Source organism: Pleurodeles waltl, chromosome 8 (genome assembly GCF_031143425.1).
Source record: "Pleurodeles waltl isolate 20211129_DDA chromosome 8, aPleWal1.hap1.20221129, whole genome shotgun sequence".
NCBI lineage: Eukaryota > Metazoa > Chordata > Amphibia > Caudata > Salamandridae > Pleurodeles > Pleurodeles waltl.
Window position 1 is genome coordinate 110,827,737 of NC_090447.1, and position 25,550 is coordinate 110,853,286.

The following is a 25,550-nucleotide window of genomic DNA, read 5'->3' on the forward strand; positions in this document are numbered from 1 at the left end:
TCCCCTGCGGCCCCTCCCGCCACCCCCCTCCACCTCACCATCTCAGTTTTCCTCGTTTTCCCCACCGCTGCATCCCCTGCCGACCCTCCCGCCACCCCCCTCCACCTCACCATCTCTGTTTTCCTCGTTTTCCTGTTTTCCCCGCCGCTGCGTCCCCTGCGGCCCCTCCCGCCACCCCCCTCCACCTCACCGTCTCTGTTTTCCTCGTTTTCCTGTTTTCCCTGCCGCTGCGGCCCCTCCCGCCTCCCCCCTCCACCTCACCGTCTCTGTTTTCCTCGTTTTCCTGTTTTCCCCCGCCGCTGCGTTCCCTGCGGCCCCTCCCGCCACCCCCCCTCCACCTCACTGTCTCTGTTTTCCTCGTTTTCCTGTTTCCCCACCGCTGCGTCCCCTGTGGCTCCTCCCGCCACCCCCCTCCACCTCACCGTCTCTGTTTTCCTCGTTTTCCTTGCAGCTGCGTCCCCTGCGGCCCCACCCCCCAGCCCTCTCATTCGTCAATCCCTCCCTCCTCCCAGCTGCCACTCCCACCCTCCCCTCCTCTTATGGCAGCCGCGGCACGGCCGCGCCGCTGGCGCGCCAAAGGCGCACCAAAGGCGCACCAAAGGCAAGCCCGTCTGCGCCAAGACCGGGCCCAGCGCCAGTCCCCATGGCCCTCTCAGGCACACCTACTCCCCCCTCACCCTCCACTCTCTCAACCCAGGCCCCCGCCTCACATGCACCACATTTAGCCCCACACACACTCATGGCCCCTTCACCTGCCACACCTGCCATTTCTCCTGCTCGTCATCCCTCACACCACACACCAACCATAGCGACCCCACCTTCAACAAACACAACACCCCAACACAAGACTCACCCACCCTGCCCCCACCAACTAACCCCGCAGCACACCAGCCCACAACCAGACCACACCCCGCAACAACACCCTCACGCACCACGCCAACGCCACCCACCACAACCACTTCAACTGCCTGCTCTTCAACATCCGCTCCCTTCACAAACATGCCATAGAACTCTGGGACCTCATCACATCACACTCACCTGACATAGCCTTCCTCACGGAAACCTGGACCAACCCCTCCTCGGAACCCGACATAGCCATAGCCACCCCCAAGGGATACAAACTCCAACACAAATACCGCCTCAACAGGCCAGGCGGTGGCATCGCCATCCTTCACAGAGACACCATCAAAGTCACCACCAGCTCCCAAGACACTATCGACAACACTGAACACATCCACTTCCTCATCCACATTAACAACAACTCCACCCTCAGAGGTACACTAATCTACAGACCACCCGGACCACGCCCCACCTTCTGCGACACCATCGCCGACAGCATCAGCTTGCACGCCCTCACCTCCACAGACTACATCATCCTCAGTGATTTCAACTTTCACTTAGAAAACCCACAAGACCACAACACTACCTCCCTCATAGACAACCTCACCAACCTCGGACTCAAACAACTGGTCACCGCACCCACCCACTCAGCAGGACACACGCTCGACGCAATTTTCACCTCAAGCCAACACATAGCCTACACCCACACCACCGAACTCCTCTGGACTAACCACCGCTGCGTCCACTTCTCCTTCACCAAACCCCCCCACACACTACCATCAACACACCACGCCCTACCGCATGTGGGACAAGATCCCCACAGAACGACTAAACTCCCAACTGGCCCATAAACCCCCTCCAACACCAACGACCCCAACACACGAGCACACAAGCTCTCCAAATGCATCAATACCTGCGCAGACACACTAGCCCCCCTCAGAGAACACATCGCCACCCGCAACATCAAGAACGCCCCATGGTTCACCCCTGAACTCCAAGACTCCAAGCGCAAATGCCGCCAAGCTGAGAAAATATGAAGACTAGAACCTTCCACAACCAACTTCTCCACCCTCAAAACCACCATTCGCACCCATCACCAACTCATACGCACCGCCAAAAGAGATCACTACAAGACACAACTTGACAACAACTCTCAAAACAGCAAAGAACTCTTCACCATCATCAATGAACTTGCCAAACCCAAAGCCAGCAACATAGACCCCACACACACACAGCCCCTATGTGACGCCCTTTCCAACCCCTTCCTCCACAAAATCCTGGAAATCCACAACAGCTTCATACCACACACACCCACCACACACACCCCTCAATCACCCAACCCCCACTCAGGACCCCCCACCACACTCTCCACATGGGCCCCCACCACACACGAAGAAACCAAAAAAACCATGAACTCCATCCACTCCGGTTCCCCCTCCGACCCCTGTCCACACCGCATCTACAACAAAGCTAGCCCAACCATCGCCCCCATACTGTACAACATAATCAACTCCTCTTTCGACTCCGCCACCTACCCAGACCCCTGGAAGCACGCAGAAATCACTGCTCTCCTAAAAAAAAAAAAAGCCGACCCGGAGATCCTCTCCAACTACCGCCCCATCTCCCTCCTCCCTTTCCCCGCCAAGGTTGCAGAGAAATTAGTCAGCACCCGCCTATCCCACTTCCTCGAAGCAAACAACGCTCTTGACCCCGCACAATCCGGGTTCCGCAAAAACCACAGCACGGAAACCGCCCTCATCGCATGCACTGACGATATCAGGACCAAAGTCGACAAAGGCGAGACAGTCACACTCATCCTCCTAGACCTCTCCGCAGCCTTTGACACCGTCTGCCACCACACACTCCGCACACGCCTCCACAACATAGGAATTCACCACGAAGCATTAGACTGGCTCACCTCCTTCCTCACTGACCGGACCCAGAGAGTCCGCTTGCCGCCCTTCCACTCCAACACTACCAAGATCACCTGCGGAGTCCCCCAAGGGTCCTCCCTCAGCCCCACTTCAACATCTACATGATCCCCCTAGCCAACATCCTCCGAGCACACGGAATCACTATCCTCTCCTATGCAGATGATACCCAACTCATCCTCTCCCTCACCAGCAACCCCACCACCGCCAAAATCAACCTACACGCCGCTCTCCTCGACACCGCCAACTGGATGACCACTAACCACCTCAAGCTCAACTCAAACAAAACCGAGATCATCATCTTCGGCCCCAACAAAACCACATGGGACGACTCCTAGTGGCCCATCACCCTAGGCCCCGCACCCACCCCCGCAAACCACGCATGCAACCTCGGCATCATCCTTGACCCCTCCCTCTCCATGACACAGCAAATCAATGCTCTAACCTCCTCCTGATTCCACACACTCTGCACTCTAAAAAAAATCCTTCAAATGGATTCCACCAGGAAGACAGTCACCCACGCACTCATCAGCAGCAGACTGGACTACGGTAACGCCCTCTACGCCGGCACCACACTCAAACTCAAACTCCAGAGAATCCAGAACACAGCCGCACGCCTCGTCCTTGCCCCCCCCCGCCACGAACGAATTTCACCACACCTCAAATCCCTTCACTGGCTCCCCACAGACAAGAGAATCACATTCAAGATCCTCATCCACGCACACAAATCCCTCCACAACACCGGCCCAACCTACCTAAATGAAAGAGTTAACTTCCACACTCCCACACGCAATCTCCGATCAGCCTACCTCGCCCTAGCCACAGTCCCCCGCACCACCACAGGAGGCAGGTCTTTCTCCTACCTCGCCCCCAAAACCTGGAACTCCCTCCCCACCGACCTTTGCAAAACCAAAGACCTACTGGTCTTCAGAAAGAACCTCAAGACATGGTTGTTCGATCAGTGACCCTCCCTGCCCCCCCCCCTCCGTTTCCATCCCCCCCAGCGCCTTGAGACCCTCACGGGTGAGTAGCGCGCTGTACAATTTTTTTGATTGATTGATTGGCAGACTGTTACTAATGGTTAGTGATTCCCAGAGGTTGGTGGGAAGTGTAGTTTTGCTTATATTTGTTTATGGAAAGTGGTGAACATTAAAAAGGCTGCTTTGGTTCATAAAGTGAAGAAAGTAATGCATGATCCTTGAATCTGAGTCCTTACTAGAATTGAAACTTCCGTTCTCAATACCTTGGAAAGCAACTATTGTTCTGACCAATATTACCAGAGGATTACATGTCGTCAGGCCACCACTTTTTCCATTCCTGGACTTTACTTTTACATATCATATTGCTATGGGTTCAGTTTAATTGAACCCCTCGGAGTAAGACACTTGACAATTATATGTAAAAGTAAAGTCCATAAATGGAACAGATGCATCACAGTGACAAGAAGCCAAATGGTCATCAGACTATCTTATTGGGAAATAAATCCCCTCACCTCTTCAAGATGACCCCTTTTCAAGTGTATTATGGACCAACCTAGCATTTAAAAAAAGGCCATCTACGAACAACAGCACCTTGAAAATAATGAGAATTTGTCTTTGGAGCTGGGAAACCATGTTCGATTCTCGCTTCGGATCAGCATCCTGTGATTCAGGGCAAATCACTAAAATGTCCCTGTGCCTACCTAACACGAATATGTCCTTGTGTAAGCTAACTGGTGTCGTGTCGACCTTCGGGTCGAGTTTGCGCTATGTAAAACTGCAAAAAAGTAAAGCATTTAAATAGTTAATGCTGCTTCATAATCAAAATGTGTAATGAATACTACGGTTAAGAGTGGATGTGCCCAAGCTGCCGACTCTGGACCTGGGGAATCAGGATCGAATCTCGGCGTCGGCTCAACATTCTGTGATTCTGGACAAATCACCCAATCTCCCGTACCTACCAAAAAAAAAGAATGTGTCGTTGTATAACTAAACTGGAGCTAATGTAAAGCGCTCCGATAGCTTCAGGTCAGGTTTCAACTATATAAGACTGACAAAAAAAATAACAGCATGAGTCACTTCTACTTTTCGCGACTCAACTACTTTCTATGATTGTTTACTCGAAACCATCCATGCTGGTTTATTGCCCCCCTCCCCCCCACCTGTCGCACACCAGTGACGCGACATTCTGTGCGTCGCACTTCGGTAAAAGAAGTTCCGGATTGCAGCTAAGGTTTATAGCTGCTTCCGCCGGAAGCGCTCTCTCTTTCCCTTCAGCGGCGCTGCGCAAGATGGCGGTCCAAATTTCCAAGAAGAGGAAGGTGAGCCGTGTTTAATGTCGAAAAGGCAGCTGCTGGTTGGAAAAAGCCCTCTAATAATACTGGGGGGATCTTCCCGTTATTCTGCAGATAGCTGTGGGCCTACAGTTGTTCTGTGCTTATGCGCTGATAGCGAAGGATGGCGTCGGATTGCGGCTGGTCCCCTGATAGTTTAGCGAGTGGTGATGGCTGTTGCACCTCGCGTTCAGACGTCTCGCGTGTCCCTTGAACCGGCTGAGTGTGGTACGGATGGCTGTCTCTGCAAGAGCCTTTCGTACCTTCCCTGCTAATTGCCCTGAATTGATTAGACACTGCCCTACTGTTCACTTCTTGTTCCGCGATAGGGGCACTGATTGCTTGCTAGACCATAATCGTTACGTTTTAGTGGTTACCGATGTCACTATGAACTGCACACTTTCAGGCTTTGTGGTCGGTTAGTGCTTCATTCATGTGAATTTGACGTGTTCAGTGCAGCTGCGTAAATTTACTTCGTTTTTGCAAAGCAACTTTATTGTACATTATCGCCGTGATTGCTTAGCGCACTTGCGTGTAAGATCACTGGCAGATACAGGAAACCAAAAAGTACTTAAAATAGAAAAATCCTGATTTTCTGTCAGAAACAACTTTTGGGCAGTTTCACGGGTATATTGTCCAATACAGTACCTGCTCCTTAACCACAAGCATGCACGAGACAACATCTTTACACAACGCCGGCATGTTCACTTTATTGTAACAGGTCTGTGTATCGTGTCATGAACACACTGCAAATTAGGCTGTCTGGATCCGCAGCTTAGGTAACCGAGAGGAAGAAACGAACCTAGCAGTAGAATACATTATGTGGTGCTACCAAGGTGTCTAAAGGCTAGTGGTAGTAGCCTGATAACGTCTTATGCGCTTCGCGTCTCCTACCCATTATTCAGAGTGCTGAAAGTAGAAAATAACTTCTTTTCCGACCAGTCAAGTAAATCCTTGTAAGATGTCCTTTTAATTGCGACTCCGTGCGTAAAACTCGTGTAGACGCTTTTTTCTATTTTGATGTGGAGATTCTGGTGGTGGTTTGGCGCAGCCGCTTACTTTGGCATCTAAATGGGGTATGGCACCTTTTGGAACTCGTAGATTGTTGGCATCTAGAAGGGCTATCCCACAGTGTGAAAACCTTAACTGGTCACATACAGTTGTCTCACTCAGGGATTTAAGTCTCCCATGTGCCATAAGTGCTTTTGGATTCCTTTTTTTTTTTTTGTTGTTTGACTTGTCCTCTAATTGCCTCCATGCCTGTCTCTGTCTCTTGATGCCAAAGGAATTTTGTCACTTGTGACATGTGGAAAGAACGCTCTTGGCAGTACGTTTGAGATTCTGAATGCCAGCCAGCGCAGCAGTAGGCATGGATTTAGGTGTATTGTATGAAGAGATCCGTGTATATCGACCTAAAAGCCCGTTGGGCGGATGATGCAGAGTAGTTGGTTACTCAGCGCTCTTGTTTCGTTGAAGGCAGAATGACCAGTTAGTTACGCACATGCTTACCTAAATAAAATAGTTTCTTCCTGTTGGCAGGGTCATAGAAGTGAGCAGTTTGTTAATCTCGAAGACTATGGATACATTAAAACGTTTACAGGAATAAAGCGCACAAGGTAGGCGAAGAGAGGCGGTGGGTTCTACAACCACACGTGCTTAAGTGTTCTACCATGGGTTATTGGGAGCGGGTTAGCCTTCTCAACTCGTAAACGTTTTTAATTAAAAAATCTGACCTTCTTATCAGTGTGCCGAAAGATTATTGCGACAACATTATGGTGGTGAATAGAAAACCTGAATTAATCCCAGTCAATGACAAACAGTTTTTCGCCCACCATGCCGCATCAGTTTGAACCAAGTCATATGCAAGTCAGTCTTGACCCTGCTCCAATTGGTGCTGGCATTTTATTTTGATGTCTAGATTTAATCTACCTTTCTGCTGTAAGTCCATGGTAGCATGTATTTATTTTAGGGGGAAAACTGATACTCTTAATTGTAATGTACTTTTATTTTTTGGATAGAATTGGAACGATCCAATCTTGTTTTGGGATTTCATGGGCTGCATAAATAGCAGTCTTAAATCATTTGTTACTGGATAATTTTGATTGAGTAATGTTTGTTTTTCCTCAGTTTGTTGCTGATGGCATCTTCAAAGCAGAGTTGAATGAGTTCCTGACTCGTGAGCTGGCTGAAGATGGCTACTCTGGGGTGGAAGTCAGAGTTACACCAACAAGAACCGAAATAATCATCCTTGCCACCAGGTACGACCTTTAATCGTAGGGTGGCTGTTCTCAGATTAATGTTTGCCACCTGTGGTTTCTAGAATAATGGATGAACACGATAAATGCCCATCCAGCTTCCTCGTGGCAGCTTGTCAAAAACGAGGTGCTAAGAATACAGTGAAACAGTGGCAGCCACCTGCAGTCATATTCTTTCTACCAATCCTCTTCCTTGCTGGGGAAAGGCCTGGACAAGTAGCTTTGCTGAAGTTGTTTTATATAGATGTCCGTGTTTTCAGCAGTTGACCAAAAAGAGGATGGGTCAGAGGGTTGAGCCGTTCGGTCAGCCCTGTTTTTTTTCCTGCGCTATCCTCTTGCACACACACAGCATACCTCCCTCCTTCTGTGATGATACGATGACGAGTCTGGAAGGGCACTTCTTGCTCGGGTGCTTTGGTCCACTTCACGTTCTGTGCAGTGGACGTCTAGGCCCCGGGCTTGGATTGTTCTTTAATTGATGATCTAGAGGCATTTGTCTGAGAAGGATTTCTTTGCAATAAGTGACTGCCGCTTGCATGTTTGTGTTCAGCAAGCAACGTGTGCTTTTTCCGCGTAGTTTCGAGAGAAAGAAAAAACTAACAAGCGTACATATATTTTTAGGACCCAGAATGTCCTGGGTGAAAAGGGTCGTCGTATCCGTGAACTGACTGCTGTTGTTCAGAAGAGGTTTGGCTTTCCTGAAGGCAGTGTGGAGGTAAGGAATATTTGTACAAGCTTTAAATTTGCTCTTCGCTTAGCCAAACTTTTGCGTTCGACTGTTTCTTTCGTTTGACACATTTTGTAACATTGATGATCGTTCTGTAATCACTTAGAGGTGTGTGTGTTTTTTTTTTTTTGTTTTTGCAGTTTAATTCTGTGTGGTGTTCTCTATCGCTTGTTGATACTACATTTTCATCGACAGCTTGAGGCATGTGCAAAATGGTCTGTGTCGTAGGGTACCCATGCTTAAAGTCCCCAGCGGTTTTTCTGATCTGTATGAATGACGTTTGCAAAGCGCCTCTCTACCGAGTCTGCTCTGTATACATGAGCGGAGTTTGTACTTTTGCGCGTTTGCATATGCAAAATAAATACATAATTGCATTCGCATCCCACCTTCGAAAATCTGGGCTCCGGTCTGCTTTTAGATCTACAAAACCGGCCTGTGTTATTGAAAAAGTCACAGGCAAATTGCGCATCTAAAAAAAATAATTGGATCTTGTCTTTCCATGGCACACTAGGCATCATAAGGAAGAGCAACGTCTCCTATAATGGCTCCAAGATAATTATGCCCTGCAGTCCCCGTAGACATCACCTCACGTTCCTTAAGACTACTTGAATAAATGGCACTGTGCTCTCTTCCACACGTGGTCACATCAACGAAGTCTCGTAAATAAGGGTTAATTTATTATCCATCTTAATATGAAGAAAGTTCATCCCTTGCTGCTTCGTAACAGTCTGAGTGACTAGTACCCCGAGCTTTCACTAATGGCCAGCAGTGGTGCTCTAGGAGCTAACCCTGAATCATACTGCCAGCCTTAGTGTCCTGGCAGTAGGGCTGACATTCCTTGCTTCATATTAACTGGACGTCATGGTTGACAAAATCTCAAAATAATACTCCTATGTCCTTCCATCTTGTTCATTGAAAACCTCAATTAACGCACATTGATCTATTCTAGGTATGGCATCTTAGTATTCTTCTTTTACATTCTGGTTCTGCAGTTCCGAATCATTTCAGCTTGTCATTTAAATGCTTTCTGAGAAAATAGCATGGCCCGTTTTAGTACCGCTTCCTTCGGTTTACAGAATAAGCGGCTATGCTAATGGGCTAGAGCAAAACAGCCATCGTCTGAAGGAGGTGATGGGTGTTGACCGTCTCTCCTATATGAAATGGTTGAACATTGAGAGAATTGTAATATTACTTTTTTAAATTTGATTGGCTGTTAATTCTTTGTGTGGCGGATGCATGCCCTAATTGAAGATCCCTGAAATCATTGGCTTCTGAACACACTATAGGCGTAAATTGACGACCTGAGTTATGGGCAGTATTTGTATTGGCAAGTAGTGGTGGCTTTCGCAATAGTAAAGCTGCCTGATGTGTAATGATTGCCGCCACCACCAGTAACCTACCGCAGAAGACGGAATAATGGTCAGAAGAATTCTATCCAACCCCCTTTTCATTGGTCTGTTATGGTATCGTTCAACTATTTCTTCCATACAGTGTGGGTCAGTCTCTAGCCATTGGTGAACCTCTCTATAACTGCCATTTCACAACAAGCGCATCCACAAATGAAGTACGTCCGATTAAGTGTTGGCCTATTATGGCACTCTGTCCTTAAGACCAAAATAGTTCGGTTTTAATCATTTTTTTTTTTTTTTGCAATTATTGTCGGGGAAGCTGCCAGACGCACAAGTTTTGCAAAAACCATGGCGACGCCATAAATTAGGCTTTTTTTTTTTCTTCAGTGTTTGTTTACATCTGGGCTAAGTCAGAGATCCAAAGGTTAATAAAACAGTGATCCAGTTTAACAAATAAGACTGGTTTGCGTTATCTTTTGTTTGTAGTTCTGTTGATACAGACTGTGTGTATCCTGATACACTTAGTAGTCTCAGAAAACAGCATATAACACATGTAACTGAGTTGGAATGTTAAATTAATAAAAAGTTTGAGCAAAGGGTTTTGGAGGGGGGTGCGGGGCAAGAGTTTAAGAGCTGGTGTGTGGTGCTACTTGGGGCAGACGTGAGGTAATCATCACAAAGGACACCGGTGTGGGAATCTCTGGGTGTGGAAGTAGCACGGTTGTGGGGGTTAGGGAAGAAACGGGTAAGAAGAATGTGGTGGAGTGGAGGTTACACAGATGAGAAGGCAATGCCAGGAAGAAGTACACAAGGATGGGTACAACAGGAGGGTGCGGAAAAAGCATACGAGTGAAAGAGTAACAATGTGTGGTCCGGGGAGGGCAGTGCATCAGAGAGACAGCTAGAAAACACGTGAGAGAACTTAACCCAAAAAAAAGCTGGTGATTGGGTATTCACTTACAAGTTTGCACACAATTCTTGCAACGTGCCTGCAAGTGCAGACAGCCCTGCATCTTTATTGAAGTAATACAGGTTTGCTGTTAGATGCCTGAGAACTTAATAGTAGAGTTTTGAGTCTTACAAATATCCCCTAAATAACAGATTGTTATTGTCAGGGGCCCGAAAGCGCACTGTAACCTGAAAGATGACAACACTGTCAGCTCTGTAACCTGTGGAATAGCTTTGTTGGATGCATGAGTTTGTAGGAGCTGCTACACAAGGGAAGGCTCATCAGCGATATCAAGGATTTGAGCCCATATGATCACTGTGAGGGGGTGTCAGTCACTATCTGTGGCTCCGTAATGGCTCCTCTGGAAGATGGCAGAGGTTGGAAGATTTGTTACCTGACGGTCCTGCTTTGACAGACCTAACCTTGAGGCGCTTGTAGGCCGTGAGCTATTGAAGTCACGTACGCGCGTTTCTCAACAAACTGCTTCAGAGCCTTGTTAACAAAACGTGTCCACCTTTTTATTGTCTAGAAATAGTTATGGTCAGAGGCGCATACTTTAAAACCCCTCTTCGGGAAAATGGCGGACCCTAACTTAATCGTTACTGGAATCTTGGGACCGGAACACTTTAAATGTTTTAATTTTGGTTCTTTATGTACACTTTATTAATCTGAACAGTCAACAGACCCATTTCCCCCTCTCCCCCACAATATGCTTCGTGGGCCCTAGGCGTCCCTGGGCAACGGGTTAAGAAACCCTGTGTCAGAGTATTACATGTTTGTTAGAGGAACAGTAGTTTACCTACATTTGCTGAAATTAATGGCATCCACATTTTTTCCATCATGACCGTATTAGTATTTTCTTAGCTTGTTGGCTTTTTTTTTTTTTTTTGTCTTTAGAATTTAGAGTATGCTCAGGTGTTCAAAATAAATATATTCCCTGACTTTCAATCTTAGCTGATTTAGTGATTTACATTTCTTTTTTTTACAGCTCTATGCTGAGAAAGTGGCTACAAGAGGTCTGTGTGCCATCGCCCAAGCAGAGTCTCTGCGATACAAACTCCTAGGAGGCTTAGCGGTGCGTAGGTAAGCAGTATTGTCTGCTTGTATGGATTACCTGTACTTGAATGAACATAATTAAACTGCAGGCATTTGTTAACCCTTCAGTGACGATACGATGACGAGGCTGAAAGGACATGTCATTTGTCCGAGTGCCCAGTACCACGTCACGTTCTGTGCCGTGGTTTTAGGGCCTCGGATTTTTGTTGTCCTTAAACGGATGATCAAGAGGCATTTGTCTGAGAAGGGATGTCTCCAACATTTTACTTTATTGGAGCAACTTTGAAAAGTAATTTGTAGAGACTTTCTATATTTGATTAACGAGACGCAATCGCATTTTTCTAAAATTATTTTCTTTGGAGACCTGCATCCGCTTTTGTAATTTTTATCCCAGGCTTTCATAAGTCTCGCCTATGTTTTTTGGGTTCTTTAATATGCTTGCTATGTAATATTTAATGTCTTATGTTTGGAAAAAAATGCAAAAAACAAAACCTTATTGGTCTGCCACAAGTAGCCACTGCACGGAGTCTCGTGAGCCAGAGTGGCTTCTGGTGAGGTTATTCTAATCAGTTTAAGCCAATTGGGTGTGACCCAGCATATATACAGACTGTCGTTAACCAAATGCATCTTTGCATTTTAAATGTACTGGTTTCTCTACGTAGTGTCATAACACTTAAGTACTTACAACGTTGGTAATTAAAAACAAATACACTATTAACATGGTACTTTATAAATGTCAATTCTATTTCCCAGAGCTTGCTATGGTGTCCTGCGTTTCATCATGGAGAGTGGCTCCAAGGGCTGCGAGGTTGTCGTCTCCGGTAAACTTCGAGGCCAGAGAGCCAAGTCCATGAAGTTTGTGGACGGCTTGATGATCCACAGTGGAGATCCTGTAAACTATTATGTTGATACTGCAGTCCGCCACGTGCTGCTCAGGCAAGGTACGTTTGCAAAGCGAATTTTTGCTCGAGAAATTTAAATGGTTGTTTTTGTTCTGCTTCGATATCCTAGCTCACCAACAAGTAAATGTTTTCAGCGGTGTATTTTGATGCTTTCTAGACTGAGTTGTTTTGAGTTCCTTGACCTCGAAGATCCCCTCCGGTCTTGAGCCCACCAGTACTTTGTGTTTTTTTTTTTTTTTTTTTTTTTGTTTCTAAAACGTGGCCTCCGTATCCGGTTCAGCCATAACATCAACTGAACCTTCAGTCTTGACTTGTAGTAGGCAGCAATAGTGCTCACTAGCTTGTTACTAAACCCTTCGGTGATGATACGATGACGAATCGGAAAGGGCATATTCTTAAGTTTCTACCTGTTCAGTACCACGTTCTGTGGTTCTGTTTTAGGTTGTCTTACGACTGTGTCCTTTTTCATGAATGACCCTGAGGCATTTGTCTGAGGAGGGTTAATGAGCTGTGTGTTCTGTTGCAAGCTTGTAGTCTATCTTGAAGTCCCGCATTTATGGTTGTTGCCCGATTATCATTCCCAGCTAGTATCAGTTTTTAGAGATGACCTTGAAAGCTATTCTCTTAAAACAATTATTCTTTCCTCATATTTTATCCTGTGGAAATTAGAATGTACAGTTCAAGTGTATGAGATGTGACATTTCATAGTCCATGTTGTTTACAGGTGTGCTTGGGATCAAAGTGAAAATTATGCTTCCATGGGACCCAAGCGGCAAGATTGGGCCTAAGAAGCCACTGCCTGACCATGTCAGCATTGTTGAGCCCAAGGATGAGATCCTCCCTACAACTCCCATGTCTGAGCAGAAAGGAGGAAAACCAGAACAGCCCCCACAACAACAACAACAGCCGCCGCAGCAACCACCAGCCATGCCTCAGCCGGTTCCTACAGCCTAATGGGTATGTTTTTGTGCTGAGTATTACGGTCTTCTACTCCCAGGCTCCTGCAAAATTTGTCGGAGCGTCCTGCTAGCTGCAGGTAGCTGAAGCAGCAGGGCTTCTGATTGCATTTCAGGTTTCTTTGAACAGTGTGTTTGCAATTAACTTTGGTGACCCATGTGCTGTTAAGATCCGTGCCTCATCACAGATCATGAATTGACTCGAGGGACACCTGCTCTTTCCCGTTGATGTCCAGAAGTGTTGTTCATTTCTGTTTCACGTGAATTTATGCTTAACAGTGTTTTTATGAAACCGCTTCTGCAAACAATACAAAAAGTGAGATGTAAATAATTTAGAGTTGGTAAACTAGTGTGCAACCCTATTAGATGCACAGAACCATGTTAAGTTTCTGTTGTGAAAAGTTAACCCAGTCCTTGCACTGGTGCTCTTGTTTCAGGATATGTGTTCATATTGTCTGGCTCATAATTTAGATTTCGTTGGGAAAAGTTTCCTTGTTGCTTTCATGTTAGGAAGAATATGGAATAGCAGTATATTTGTATAAGGAAACATAGGGAGAACTGCCTGTCTTAAATGGTGTCAGGATCACATGGAACGTGTTAGCTGTATTAAGGATAGATCTCATTTACAACTCTTTAGATCCTAGCCAAGCTTTGTACTGGTGTTACAACAAGTGCTCCATTACTCTGTTGCTTGGCTTATAAGGGCTATGTGCTCCTCTTGACCTTGGACGCCGGTTCACCAAAATGCAGGGTTAGCGGAAGTGATATTACATACCATTTGACCTTTGTGACTCACACACATGCTTACTCATACACCCACATTCACACACTCACGTAAGACACACCCGCAAGCATGCGGTCGGTGGCATGTGTAGCTGCAGATACACATGCTGTGCATAGTCCGCCGTCTGGTGTTGAGCTCGGAGTGTTACAAGTTGTTGTTCTTCGAAGTCTTTTCGAGTCACGAGACCGAGGGACTCCTCCCACTTCGGTTCCATTGCGCATGGGCGTTGACTCCATCTTAGATTGTTTTTTTTCCGCCATCGGGTTCGGACATGTTCCTTTTCGCTCCGTGTTTCGGGTTGGAAAGTTAGTCAGAATCTCGGGAAAATTCGTCGGTATTGTTTCGTTCGGGATAGTTAGGGCAAATCGACACCGAACCTTAAAGAGCTCCGGTAGCCCTTCGGGGTATTTTCGATTCCCCCGTCGGGGCCTGGTCGGCCCGACCGCGTGCAACATCGGGACTGATGGAACGGGCCCCGTTCCGATTCTCTCCTAAATGCCACAATAAATATCCTTATACAGACCAACATTTGGTCTGTAACTTGTGCCTGTCCCCCGAGCACAAGGAGGAGACGTGTGAGGCCTGTCGCGCGTTTCGGTCGAGAAAAACGCTCAGAGACCGAAGAGCCAGGAGGTTGCAGATGGCGTCCACGCCGACAGGACAACAACGGTTCGAGGAAGAAGAAACTTTCTCCATCCACGAGTCGGATTCCGAAGAATTCGACGTCTAAGAGCAATCAACCGTGAGTAAGACGTCGAAACAAAGATCACACGAAAAAACAGACAAAGCCCAGGGGACGCCACTGCCAACAGGCCATGGCTTAACCCATAAAGTAGGTGACTGTCCATCGGCACCGAAAAAGGGCGAGCTGGTGCCGAAGTCGTCCGACTCAGGTCGAGACACAGGCACGCAGCAATCTCGGGACCGAGAGAGTGGTGCAGAAAAGGCTCGGCACAGAGACAGCGGCGCCGAAGCTGCTCGGCACAGAGACAGCGGCGCCGAAGCTGCTCGGCACAGAGGCGCCAAAAAGAACGTTCTTGTCGGAGCCGAAAAAAACTTTTTCGGTGCCAAAACACCCGGCAACCGAAAACCAGTTCCTACTCAGAGGAACAATCACTGTCCTCCCAACTAAAAAGACACAGATTTGAGGAGGAATTACAAACAACCGAAGTAGATCACACGCAAAAGTGGATCTTTATCCAAAGGGGTACAGGGAAGATCAGCACTCCCCCCCCCCCCCCCCCCCCCCCCCCCAAATCAGAAGGAAAAGGAAACTTGACTTCCAGCAACAAGACAAGCCACCACAAGCACCAGTGGTAAAGAAGGTAACTCCTCCACCCTCTCCACCACCGTCAACTCGTGTATCACCGGCACAGACTCCACCACAATCACCAGATCATACCACCATGAGCCAAGATGAGCAGGATGCATGGGACCTTTATGACGCTCCAGTATCGGACAATAGCCCAGAGTCGTACCCGACTAAACCCTCACCACCTGAGGACAGTACAGCATATGCACAGGTGGTAGCTAGGGCTGCCCAATTTCATAATGTATCGCTACATTCGGAGCCTATCGAGGATGACTTCCTCTTTAACACCCTGTCCTCCACCCATAGCCATTATCAAAGCCTTCCTATGCTCCCGGGAATGCTAAGGCACGCTAAACAGATTTTTAAGGAGCCAGTTAAAAGCAGAGCAATAACTCCAAGGGTGGAGAAAAAATACAAGGCACCGCCCACAGACCCTGCTTTTACATCACAACTGACACCAGATTCAGTAGTCGTAGGAGCAGCTCGTAAAAGAGCCAACTCGCATACATCAGGCGACGCACCACCTCCGGACAAGGAGAGCCGCAAGTTTGATGCAGCTGGGAAAAGGGTTGCAGCACAAGCTGCGCAAATCAGTGGCGCATTGCCAACTCGCAAGCACTCCTAGCGCGATACGACAGGGCCCATTGGGACGAGATGCAGCATTTCATCGAGCACCTCCCCAAAGAATTCCAGAAACAAGCGCAACAAGTGGTTGAAGAGGGACAAAATATCTCCAACAACCAGATACGTTCTTCTATGGATGCAGCAGATACAGCTGCAAGAACAATAAATACTGCTGTGACGATAAGGAGGCACGCATGGCTGCGCACATCTGGCTTCAAACCTGAGATACAACAGGCAGTGCTCAATATGCCGTTTAATGAACAACAATTGTTTGGGCCGGAAGTGGACACTGCAATTGAAAAATTAAAGAAGGACACCGACACGGCCAAAGCCATGGGCGCACTCTATTCCCCGCAGGGCAGAGGCACATTTGGCACATTTCGCAAAACAACTTTCAGAGGAGGGTTTTGAGGTCAAGCCACAGAAACCAGCACCTCACAAGCAAGACCACCTACCTACCAGGGACAATATCAAAGGGGAGGCTTTCGGGGCCAATACAGAGGGGGCCAATTCCCAAGAAACCGGGGAAAATTTCAAGGTCCAAAAACCCCTCAAAATAAACAGTGACTCACAGGTCACACAACCCCTTCACACAACACCAGTGGGGGGAAGACTAAGCCAGTTCTACAAATCTTGGGAGGAGATAACAACAGACACTTGGGTCTTAGCAATTATCCAACATGGTTATTGCATAGAATTTCTCCAACTCCCTCCAAACGTCCCACCGAAAACACACAATATGTCAAAACAGCATATAGACCTTCTAGGACTAGAAGTTCAAGCATTACTGCAAAAAGATGCAATAGAATTAGTACCAAGTCCACAAAAGAACACAGGAGTTTACTCACTGTACTTTCTAATACCGACAAAAGTCTGAGACCAATATTAGATCTCGGAACACTAAACACCTACATCAAATCAGACCACTTTCACATGGTCACGTTACAAGACTTAATACCACTGCTGAAACAGCAAGACTACATGACAACGTTAGATCTAAAAGACGTGTATTTCTATATACCGATACATCCCTCGCACAGGAAATACCTAAGGTTCGTATTCAAAGGAATAAATTACCAATTCAAAGTGTTGCCATTCGGAATAACAGCGCCAAGAATCTTTACAAAATGTCTAGCAGTAGTAGCTGCACATATCAGGAGGCAGCAAATACACGTGTTCCCGTACCTAGACGATTGGCTAATCAAGACCAACTCGCTAACAGTGTTCACACCACACAGATTATGTTATACAAACCCTTTACAAGCTGGGTTTCTCCATCAACTATGCAAAGTCACACCTTTTGCCGTGTCAAACACAGCAATACTTAGGAGCGACAATCAACACAACAGAAGGGATAGCCACTCCAAGTCCACAAAGGGTTCAAAATTTTCACAAGGTAATACAAGCTATGTATCCAACACAAAAGATACATGCAAAGATGGTATTAAAACTCCTAAGCATGATGTCCTCATGCATAGCCATTGTCCCAAACGCAAGATTGCACATGCGGCCCTTGCAACAGTGCCTAGCATCACAATGGTCACATGCACAGGGTCAACTTCTAGATCTGGTGTTGATAGACCGCCAAACATACATCTCGCTTCTATGGTGGAACAGTGCAAATTTAAACAAAGGGCGGCCTTTCCAAGACCCAGTGCCACAATATGTGATAACAGATGCTTCCATGACAGGGTGGGGAGCACACCTCAATCAACACAGCATCCAAGGACAATGGGACGTACATCAAAGAAAGTTTCATATAAATCACCTAGAACGGTTAGCAGTATTTCTAGCGTTGAAAGCATTCCAACCCATGATAACCCACAAATACATTCTTGTCAAAACAGACAACATGACAACAATGTATTATTTAAACAAACCGGGGGGGACACATTCGACACAGTTGTCTCCTAACACAAAAAATATGGCATTGGGCAATTCACAACCACATTTGCCTAATAGCACAGTTTATTCCAGGGAATCCAGAACCAGCTAGCAGACCATCTCTCTCGGGATCACCAACAGGTCCACGAATGGGAAATTCACCCCCAAATCCTGAACACTTACTTCCAAATTTGGGGAACACCTCAAATAGATCTATTTGCAACAAAAGAAAACGCAAAATGCCAAAACTTCGCATCCAGGTACCCACACCGGCAATCCCAAGGCAATGCTCTATGGATGAATTGGTCAGGGATATTTGCGTACGCTTTTCCCCCCTCTCCCTCTCCTTCCATATCTAGTAAACAGATTGAGTCAAAACAAACTCATACTAATAGCACCAACTTGGGCAAGACAACCTTGGTATACAACACTACTAGACCTGTTAGTAGTACCTCATGTCAAACTACCCAACAGGCCAGATCTGTTGACACAACAGATCAGGCATCCAAACCCTGCATCGCTGAATCTAGCAATTTGGCTCCTGAAATCCTAGAATTTGGACACTTAGGCCTCACTCAAGAGTGTATGGAGGTCATAAAACAAGCTAGAAAACCTTCCACTAGACACTGCTATGCAAGTAAATGGAAAAGATTTGTTTGTTACTGTCAAAATAATCAAATTCAACCATTGCATGCATCTCCGAAAGATGTAGTAGGATATTTAATACATTTACAAAAATCAAATCTAGCCTTCTCTTCCATAAAAATACATCTCGCAGCAATATCTGCTTATCTGCAGATTACTCATTCAACTTCCCTATTTAGAATACCTGTCATTAAAGCGTTTATGGAGGGCCTAAAGAGAATTATACCACCAAGGACACCACCTGTTCCTTCATGGACCTCAACATTGTCTTAACAAGGCTCATGGGTCCACCTTTCGAACCCATGCATTCTTGTGAAATGCAATACTTAACGTGGAAAGTTGCATTTCTCGTTCCCATTACATCTCTAAGAAGAGTAAGTGAAATACAGGTGTTTACCATACAAGAACCATTTATTCAAATACACAAAAATAAGGTTGTTCTTAGAACAAATCCAAAATTCTTACCAAAGGTTATCTCACCGTTCCACTTAAACCAAACAGTGGAATTACCAGTGTTCTGCCCACAGCCATCAAAAGAGCGCTAATGTACTACATTGACAGGACAAAAGAAATTAGGAAGACAAAACAACTATTTATTGCTTTCCAAAAACCTCATACAGGAAATCCAATTTCAAAACAAGGTATTGCCAGATGGATAGTAAGGTGCATCCAAACCTGCTATCTTAAAGCAAAGAGAACTGCCTATTACACCAAAGGCACACTCAACCAGAAAGGTGCTACTATGGCCTTTCTAGGAAATATTCCAATGAACGAAATCTGTAAGGCAGCAACATGGTCTACGCCTCATACATTTACTAAACACTACTGTGTAGATGTGTTATCTGCACAACAGGCCACAGTAGGTCAAGCCGTACTAAGAACTTTATTTCAAACTACTTCCACTCCTACAGGTTGAACCACCGCTTTTGGGGAGATAACTGCTTACTAGTCTATGCACAGCATGTGTATCTGCAGCTACACATGCCACCGAACGGAAAATGTCACTTACCCAGTGTACATCTGTTCGTGGCATTAGTCGCTGCAGATTCACATGCGCTCACCCTCCTCCCCGGGAGCCTGTAGCCGTTTAGAAGTAGATCTTGAACATTTGTAAATATATTACATTAAACCTTCATTTTGTACATACGTATTTATTCCATTGCATGGGCACTATTATTAGCATACACAACTCCTACCTCACCCTCTGCGGGGAAAACAATCTAAGATGGAGTCGACGCCCATGCGCAATGGAACCGAAGTGGAAGGAGTCCCTTTGTCTCGTGACTCAGACTTCTTCGAAGAAAAACAACTTGTAACACTCCGAGCCCAACACCAGACGGTGGACTATGCACAGCATGTGAATCTGCAGCGACTAATGCCACGAACAGATATACTCTGGGTAAGTGACATTTTCCATACCACACACATTTGAAAACATTGTTTGCTTACCGTAGTTGCCAGTTAGGGTCTTATCCCAACAAATTATACTCTATTTTTATCACACCCATCCATTTTGTAATATTAATCACTATTTGTATAATAAAAAAACATTGACCGAAAACCAGGAAAGTGAAGCCTCGACATCCATTAGGAAGAGTTACCCCTGTGTCCCAGGCACTGATTTTGCCACCTGTGAGGCAAGGGTTTGCAAGGGGCAAGCCAGGGGGTGCAGCTGCGATTCCCCAAATGACACCCATGCCCGAGACTGGGAAGTTTGTGCCCTTGACACCACTGCTTTTTTTTTTTTCTCGAAAGGGGTTTTAGCAAGTTTGTTACGCAGGAGTTTAAAGCTGTACTCTACTTTAAATTTGGATTGTGCTGGCACCTTTGAAAGGTTGGGGGCACCCTTCGTACCCTCTGGATCAGTTATATTCCCTTTTGGGCGCCCACGCCCTTCTCGGGCTTCTTCGGGCCTACTGCGTCATAGCTTCATGGATCGGACTCCATTCTGATTCTGTCCTCTGTACCATGCCAAGTTACACTGACCAGTGTTTGGTGTGTAATCTCTGCCTTTCTCTAGTCCATCAGGAAGAAAGCTGTGAGGCGTGTGTCTTTTGGATCGAAGAAAACGTTAAGTGATCGAAGAGTAAGACAATTGGAGATGGCGTAGAAATTCACAATGCCCACCAGTGACATCCTTGGCTAAGAACAGGCACAATTCCAGGTTCTGACTCAGAGCGAGGAGTCAGGCGAGGACAGCAAATCAATATCTGCGGTGCAGTGCATGAATACACCAGCCCCAACAAGTTAAAAAAAACAACAACAAAACCTGCGCAAGGCCTTGGGTGACTGCTTCTTAGCCATGGTTCGAACTGAAAACAATTGTCGACTGACCCTCTGGTTCGGTGCCGAAAAAAGCCCAGACAGTTCCCCCCCAACAGGCTACCACACCTGTTTCGGGTTGAGGCGAAAGATACAGGCTTCCACCTCTGAGCAGAGTCTGCGCCCTCCTACGTCAGACTCCATCTTCGGAGCCGAAAACCTCTTCCTATACAAAGGAAACTGGACTTTTGACTCGAATGAAGCATGCTGCCAGGAAACTTACAAAACATTCATTTAAAGGAACAAAACATGCTTTAGAACAACAAATGGATTAATCGGACATTAAACACATTCTGGAGCTTATGGACAATAATCAAAGGAGAATTCATCACATTTCACACTTGACCAGACAGCACATAAACTGATGGAAGCCCTGATCTGAGAGCCTGTAACTCCTGGATGGCCAGGTAGTTGGTTTTTGGAGGGAGCTGACTCAGTGTCGGGGGGGGGGGGGGGGGTAAAAAGGGATTGCAAGAAACAAGACGTTGGCACAATAACATTTTCATGACTATGGTTGCAAGTTAAAATCCATGTGTCGACTATGTCCTGTCTCTGGGATTTTTTTTGGGCAGTAAGTTTGATGCAAAGACCTTTTTTATTATTGGTTTGCGTCATTGTAGTCCTGTTAAGTCTGGTCTTGGGTGGGTGTCCTGAAAATTTGTTAGCCACTACTCATGTGTACAGTTTACCATATGAGGACGTGGTGGTCATTGCGGATCTGTGTTGGACATGTGTAGTCAGTGAGAGACCTTTTCTGTCTTTAGCAGAGTAGCAGACAGTCACACCAGGATACACCTGCCTGGAGGATCAATCCAAAAGGCCCCTTCAAGTCACCCACACTTTCAGATCTGCTGCATCATGTAAGCTAAGACTAACAATTCCAAGTATCTAGAGAAAAAAGTGAAAATCACATGGCATAAGAGACTCCTGCTTCAGAATAATCTGTTACGTTATATTGATAGGTTTTAATGCACTAATCAACTGAAAGGAAATCCAGGCGCTTTGACGTGTGGAGTTTTGTGGTCCCAAAGGTGCTTATACAAAGAGCCACACTTTATTGCAACTTGTCATACATGCCCACCCCTTTTACTTGTGTTTTGACAATATAGCTGTCCAACTGACATATTAACAGTGTAGATAGTGGAGTTTGCATCTGCCTGTTTCAGTCCGTTGTCTTGAGGCAATTGCTTCTTGGCTCAGCCCAGTGGAGCATCTGTCTCGCACTTAATGCTTTTGGCTCCTTGGATGTATCCTTCAGTTTTCACTGATGTGCTTGCATTGAACTGTATGGGGGACATTCCGGCTGGCTCTTTGTTTTGCTATAATGTGCTAATGCTACATTCGTTTACCCGGTCTTAGAGTGCGCGCACACACTTTATACATCGGTCAGGATCTTTAATTTTGAGAACGTTTTTCAAAAAAGGTTAAGCTGTGTAAACTGATAACTATTTTGAGGAACCAGGGACCACTCCTGAGAGGCATACATGACCTTCGAACTGAGAGGCTTTAAAAGCGCGTTTATTCGTGTTGAGGCCTGTTATGGAGGATCCACTGGCTCAGACACTAGGCTTCTCAGTCATGGGATTGTGACCTGCTCATAGGCTGCTTGGTGCCGGTGTTAATGCAGTCTGGTTTTGTATACCTGATCACGTGATGTTCATTAGTGCGCTTCGGTTCTTCCCTGGAGCCTAGTCTTAGGAGAAGGGGCTGCAGTGAATATCCTGAAAGTGGGCTTATCACTTTGTGGGATGTTGTGGCATGGGATTGACAGTTGGCTTGCACCTGAAGATCGCCAATAGACATTTCCTATGGACTGGTGAAGTTCAGTGCTCAAGAGGGCTTGTCAACTTGTACATGGAGTCTCAATGATATGTACCCTATTGTGATCCGCATTTAAGAGTTTGCTTAAAGTTTGTGCAGTGCTGCAATACGAACTAAAACCACAAGTTCTGCTTGTGGCATATACAGTACTTAAGATCCCACTGCAATTAGTGTTTTCTTGTCTAAATGTTGTCTTATTATTTGGGTGACTTTTCACCAGCCTCTTTCCTTGCGACCATTTGAATCCCTTCAGTGATGATACGATGACGAGTCAGAAAGGACATGTTCTTTTCTAAGTTAACTTGTCCAGTGTTACGTTCTGTACTGCTGGCCTTGGTTGCTTTTAAAGACCTGTTCTCTTACTTGATTGAACTCGAGGCATTTGTCTGAGAAGGGCTAACGGCGTACATTAATAAGCTGTAAAAAAAAATGTTTTTAAAACAATCATCCCAGCCTAATTGCCTCAAGTTTAAGTTGTGCTGGATGAACACATTCTTACTAAGTTTTATCTTATTTTTTGCAGGTCACGGCGCACCCGAGAAATGTCAGGATACAGAGCTGTAAAAAAATAAATATGAAAGACCAAATTCTGGTTGTGTTTACTTTTTTGAAGGTAGTGTCATCATGGAGTGGACTGTTTTGGGAATGAGCATGCTGAGCATAGTCCATGTTAAGTGTCTAATTTATATGAAAAAATGAGTCCCCAGTGGACACGTGGCAGACTGGTGTTGACATCCTCCTTTGTATAGCGCTCTGAAGCATGGTTGGGTGAAGTTTGTGTTTTATAAAACAACTAATAAGTAAAGCTAAGCCTTCCCCAGGCTCTTGAGCTGTGCCCCAAACTTGATGCCCCACCCCAAATTACTTCATTTCTCCGTTGTTGCTCCTTAGTTCTGAAACACTACTACTCAAATAGCAGTGATGAGTACCTGGCATCCTTCAGAGGCTGTTTGGCACTGATTTACACTATCTTAACTTCACAGCACAACAGTAAATGTGCAGAACTCAGTTTGTCAGTATCGGACGGAAGTGGTTGGAGGTTGAAAGTGATAAGTAGGTTTGAGTGGTAGAATTTAAACCCAAGGTAAGCTCCTTAAAAAGCAACTATTTTCCTTAAACAGAAGTTATAGGTATTTTTTCACAGATTGAAGTACAAACACTGAGTAATTGTATGGTAGGATTGTTACTTTGTAAATCACGTACATTAAGAGACTGCTGTATCTTTTTACTGAGAGATACTCACACAAGGTACATTGTTACCAAACAAGCACCGCATTACCAAGAACACACATGTAAATTTTAGCACAATGAAAGTAGAAGCATATAACCAAAAGGAATATTTAATATTGCAGGTAAGGTGACCGACAGTGGGGGATGTGATAGCCCTAGGGTAAAAGGGGAGTTTCAGCAGGGAGGTGTGATATTAAGGTAGAATAGCAGTACACCTAGATTACAGTAAATGATTGGTCATGAATTACATAGATGGAACACGTTAAAGTGCTAGCAGAGCATTTAAAAATGTATTCCTACTGAAGGTGCTCATTCCAAATAGGACCACTCAGTACATTAAAAAATGCCCATGACACAATGCAAAATAAGTGACCGTTGAATGTGCTGCATGAAAGTGGGTGTTCGATGGCATCTGTCGCTGTAGATACGCATGTTTTGCATAGCTCGCCATCTGGTGTTGGGTCGGAGTGTTACAAGTTGTTTTTCTTCGAAGAAGTCTTTCGAGTCACGGGACCGAGTGACTCCTCCTTTTGTCTCCATTGCGCATGGGCGTCGACTCCATCTTCGATTGGTTTTTTTTCCGCCATCGTGGTTCGGACGTGTTCCTGTCGCTCCGAGTTTCGGAACGGAAAAACAGCTAAATTTCGGAAGATTTTCGTCTGTATTGTTGCGTTCGGGATCGGCGTAGTTAGAATCAACACCGCATCGAAGAGCTCCGGAGCCCTTCGGGGTAGTTTTCGATTCCCCCGTCGGGGCCTGCTCGGCCCGACCGCGTGTAGAAGAACGCCGATGGAACGGACCCCGTTCCGTTTCTGTCCCAAATGCCACAACAAATACCCCTATACAGACCAACACTTGGTCTGTAACCTGTGCCTGTCACCTGAGCACAGTGAAGACACTTGCGAGGCCTGTCGTGCGTTCCGGTCCCGAAAAACACTCCGAGACCGTCGAGCAAGAAGACTTCAAATGGCGTCCACGCCGACAGCCCACCGAGAGTTCGACATACAAGAAGAGGAAGAAACCTTTTCGATACACGAATCGGACTCCGTGGAATTCGACGATCCACGAACCGTAAGACGTCGAAAACCACTCATAAGAAGATTGTCAAGGCCCAGGGGACGCCACTGCCACCAGGCCATGGCTCCACCCATAAATTCGGTGACTGACCGTCGGCACCGAAAAAGGCCCAAACAGTGCCGAGACCGTCCGACTCCGGTCGAGACACCGGCACCCAGCCTTCTCGGGACCGAGAAAGTGCTGGAGACATACATCGACACCGAGATAGCGGTGTAGACACGGCTCGACGCCGAGACAGCAGCACCGACGGAAGATCGACGCCGAGATGTTTCGACTCCGAAAAAGAAAAGTCACCTCTGAGCCGAAAAAAGATGCAGACAGGGTTTCGGTGTCAAAACAACCTGCAACCGACCCAGTTTCAGGCTCTTATACAGAAGAGCAATCAATAACCTCCCAAATGCGAAAGCATAGGTTTGAGGAAGACCTGCAATCCACCGATGTAGACCATACGCAGAAACTTAATTTTATACAGCAGGGGACAGGAAAGATAAGCACCCTTCCCCCTATTAGGAGAAAGAGAAGACTGGAATTTCAAACGGACCAAACACCACAAACAAAAATGGTGAAAAAGGTTA

The 25,550-nt window shown here is 46.2% G+C and overlaps 1 protein-coding gene and 5 non-coding genes across 6 annotated transcripts; all 6 read left to right on the forward strand.

Annotated features, from left to right (window-relative positions):
- The first annotated feature begins 4,950 nt into the window (after positions 1-4,950).
- RPS3 (ribosomal protein S3) lies at positions 4,951-23,255 on the forward strand. Its single transcript, XM_069203853.1, has 7 exons — positions 4,951-5,070; positions 7,210-7,340; positions 7,959-8,052; positions 11,351-11,445; positions 12,172-12,359; positions 13,045-13,277; positions 23,192-23,255. The coding sequence occupies exons 1-6, from the start codon at positions 5,041-5,043 to the stop codon at positions 13,272-13,274; spliced, it is 768 nt and encodes a 255-aa protein (XP_069059954.1). The 5' UTR covers positions 4,951-5,040; the 3' UTR covers positions 13,275-13,277; positions 23,192-23,255.
- On the forward strand, positions 7,699-7,843 carry LOC138252466 (small nucleolar RNA SNORD15). The gene has a single exon (XR_011195211.1). It is a non-coding gene; the product is annotated as a small nucleolar RNA SNORD15 (small nucleolar RNA).
- Positions 9,106-9,242, forward strand: LOC138252474 (small nucleolar RNA SNORA29). Its single transcript, XR_011195218.1, has one exon. It is a non-coding gene; the product is annotated as a small nucleolar RNA SNORA29 (small nucleolar RNA).
- Positions 11,521-11,666, forward strand: LOC138252468 (small nucleolar RNA SNORD15). The gene has a single exon (XR_011195213.1). It is a non-coding gene; the product is annotated as a small nucleolar RNA SNORD15 (small nucleolar RNA).
- LOC138252465 (small nucleolar RNA SNORD15) lies at positions 12,675-12,819 on the forward strand. Its single transcript, XR_011195210.1, has one exon. It is a non-coding gene; the product is annotated as a small nucleolar RNA SNORD15 (small nucleolar RNA).
- On the forward strand, positions 22,916-23,063 carry LOC138252464 (small nucleolar RNA SNORD15). The gene has a single exon (XR_011195209.1). It is a non-coding gene; the product is annotated as a small nucleolar RNA SNORD15 (small nucleolar RNA).
- Positions 23,256-25,550: the final 2,295 nt, after the last annotated feature.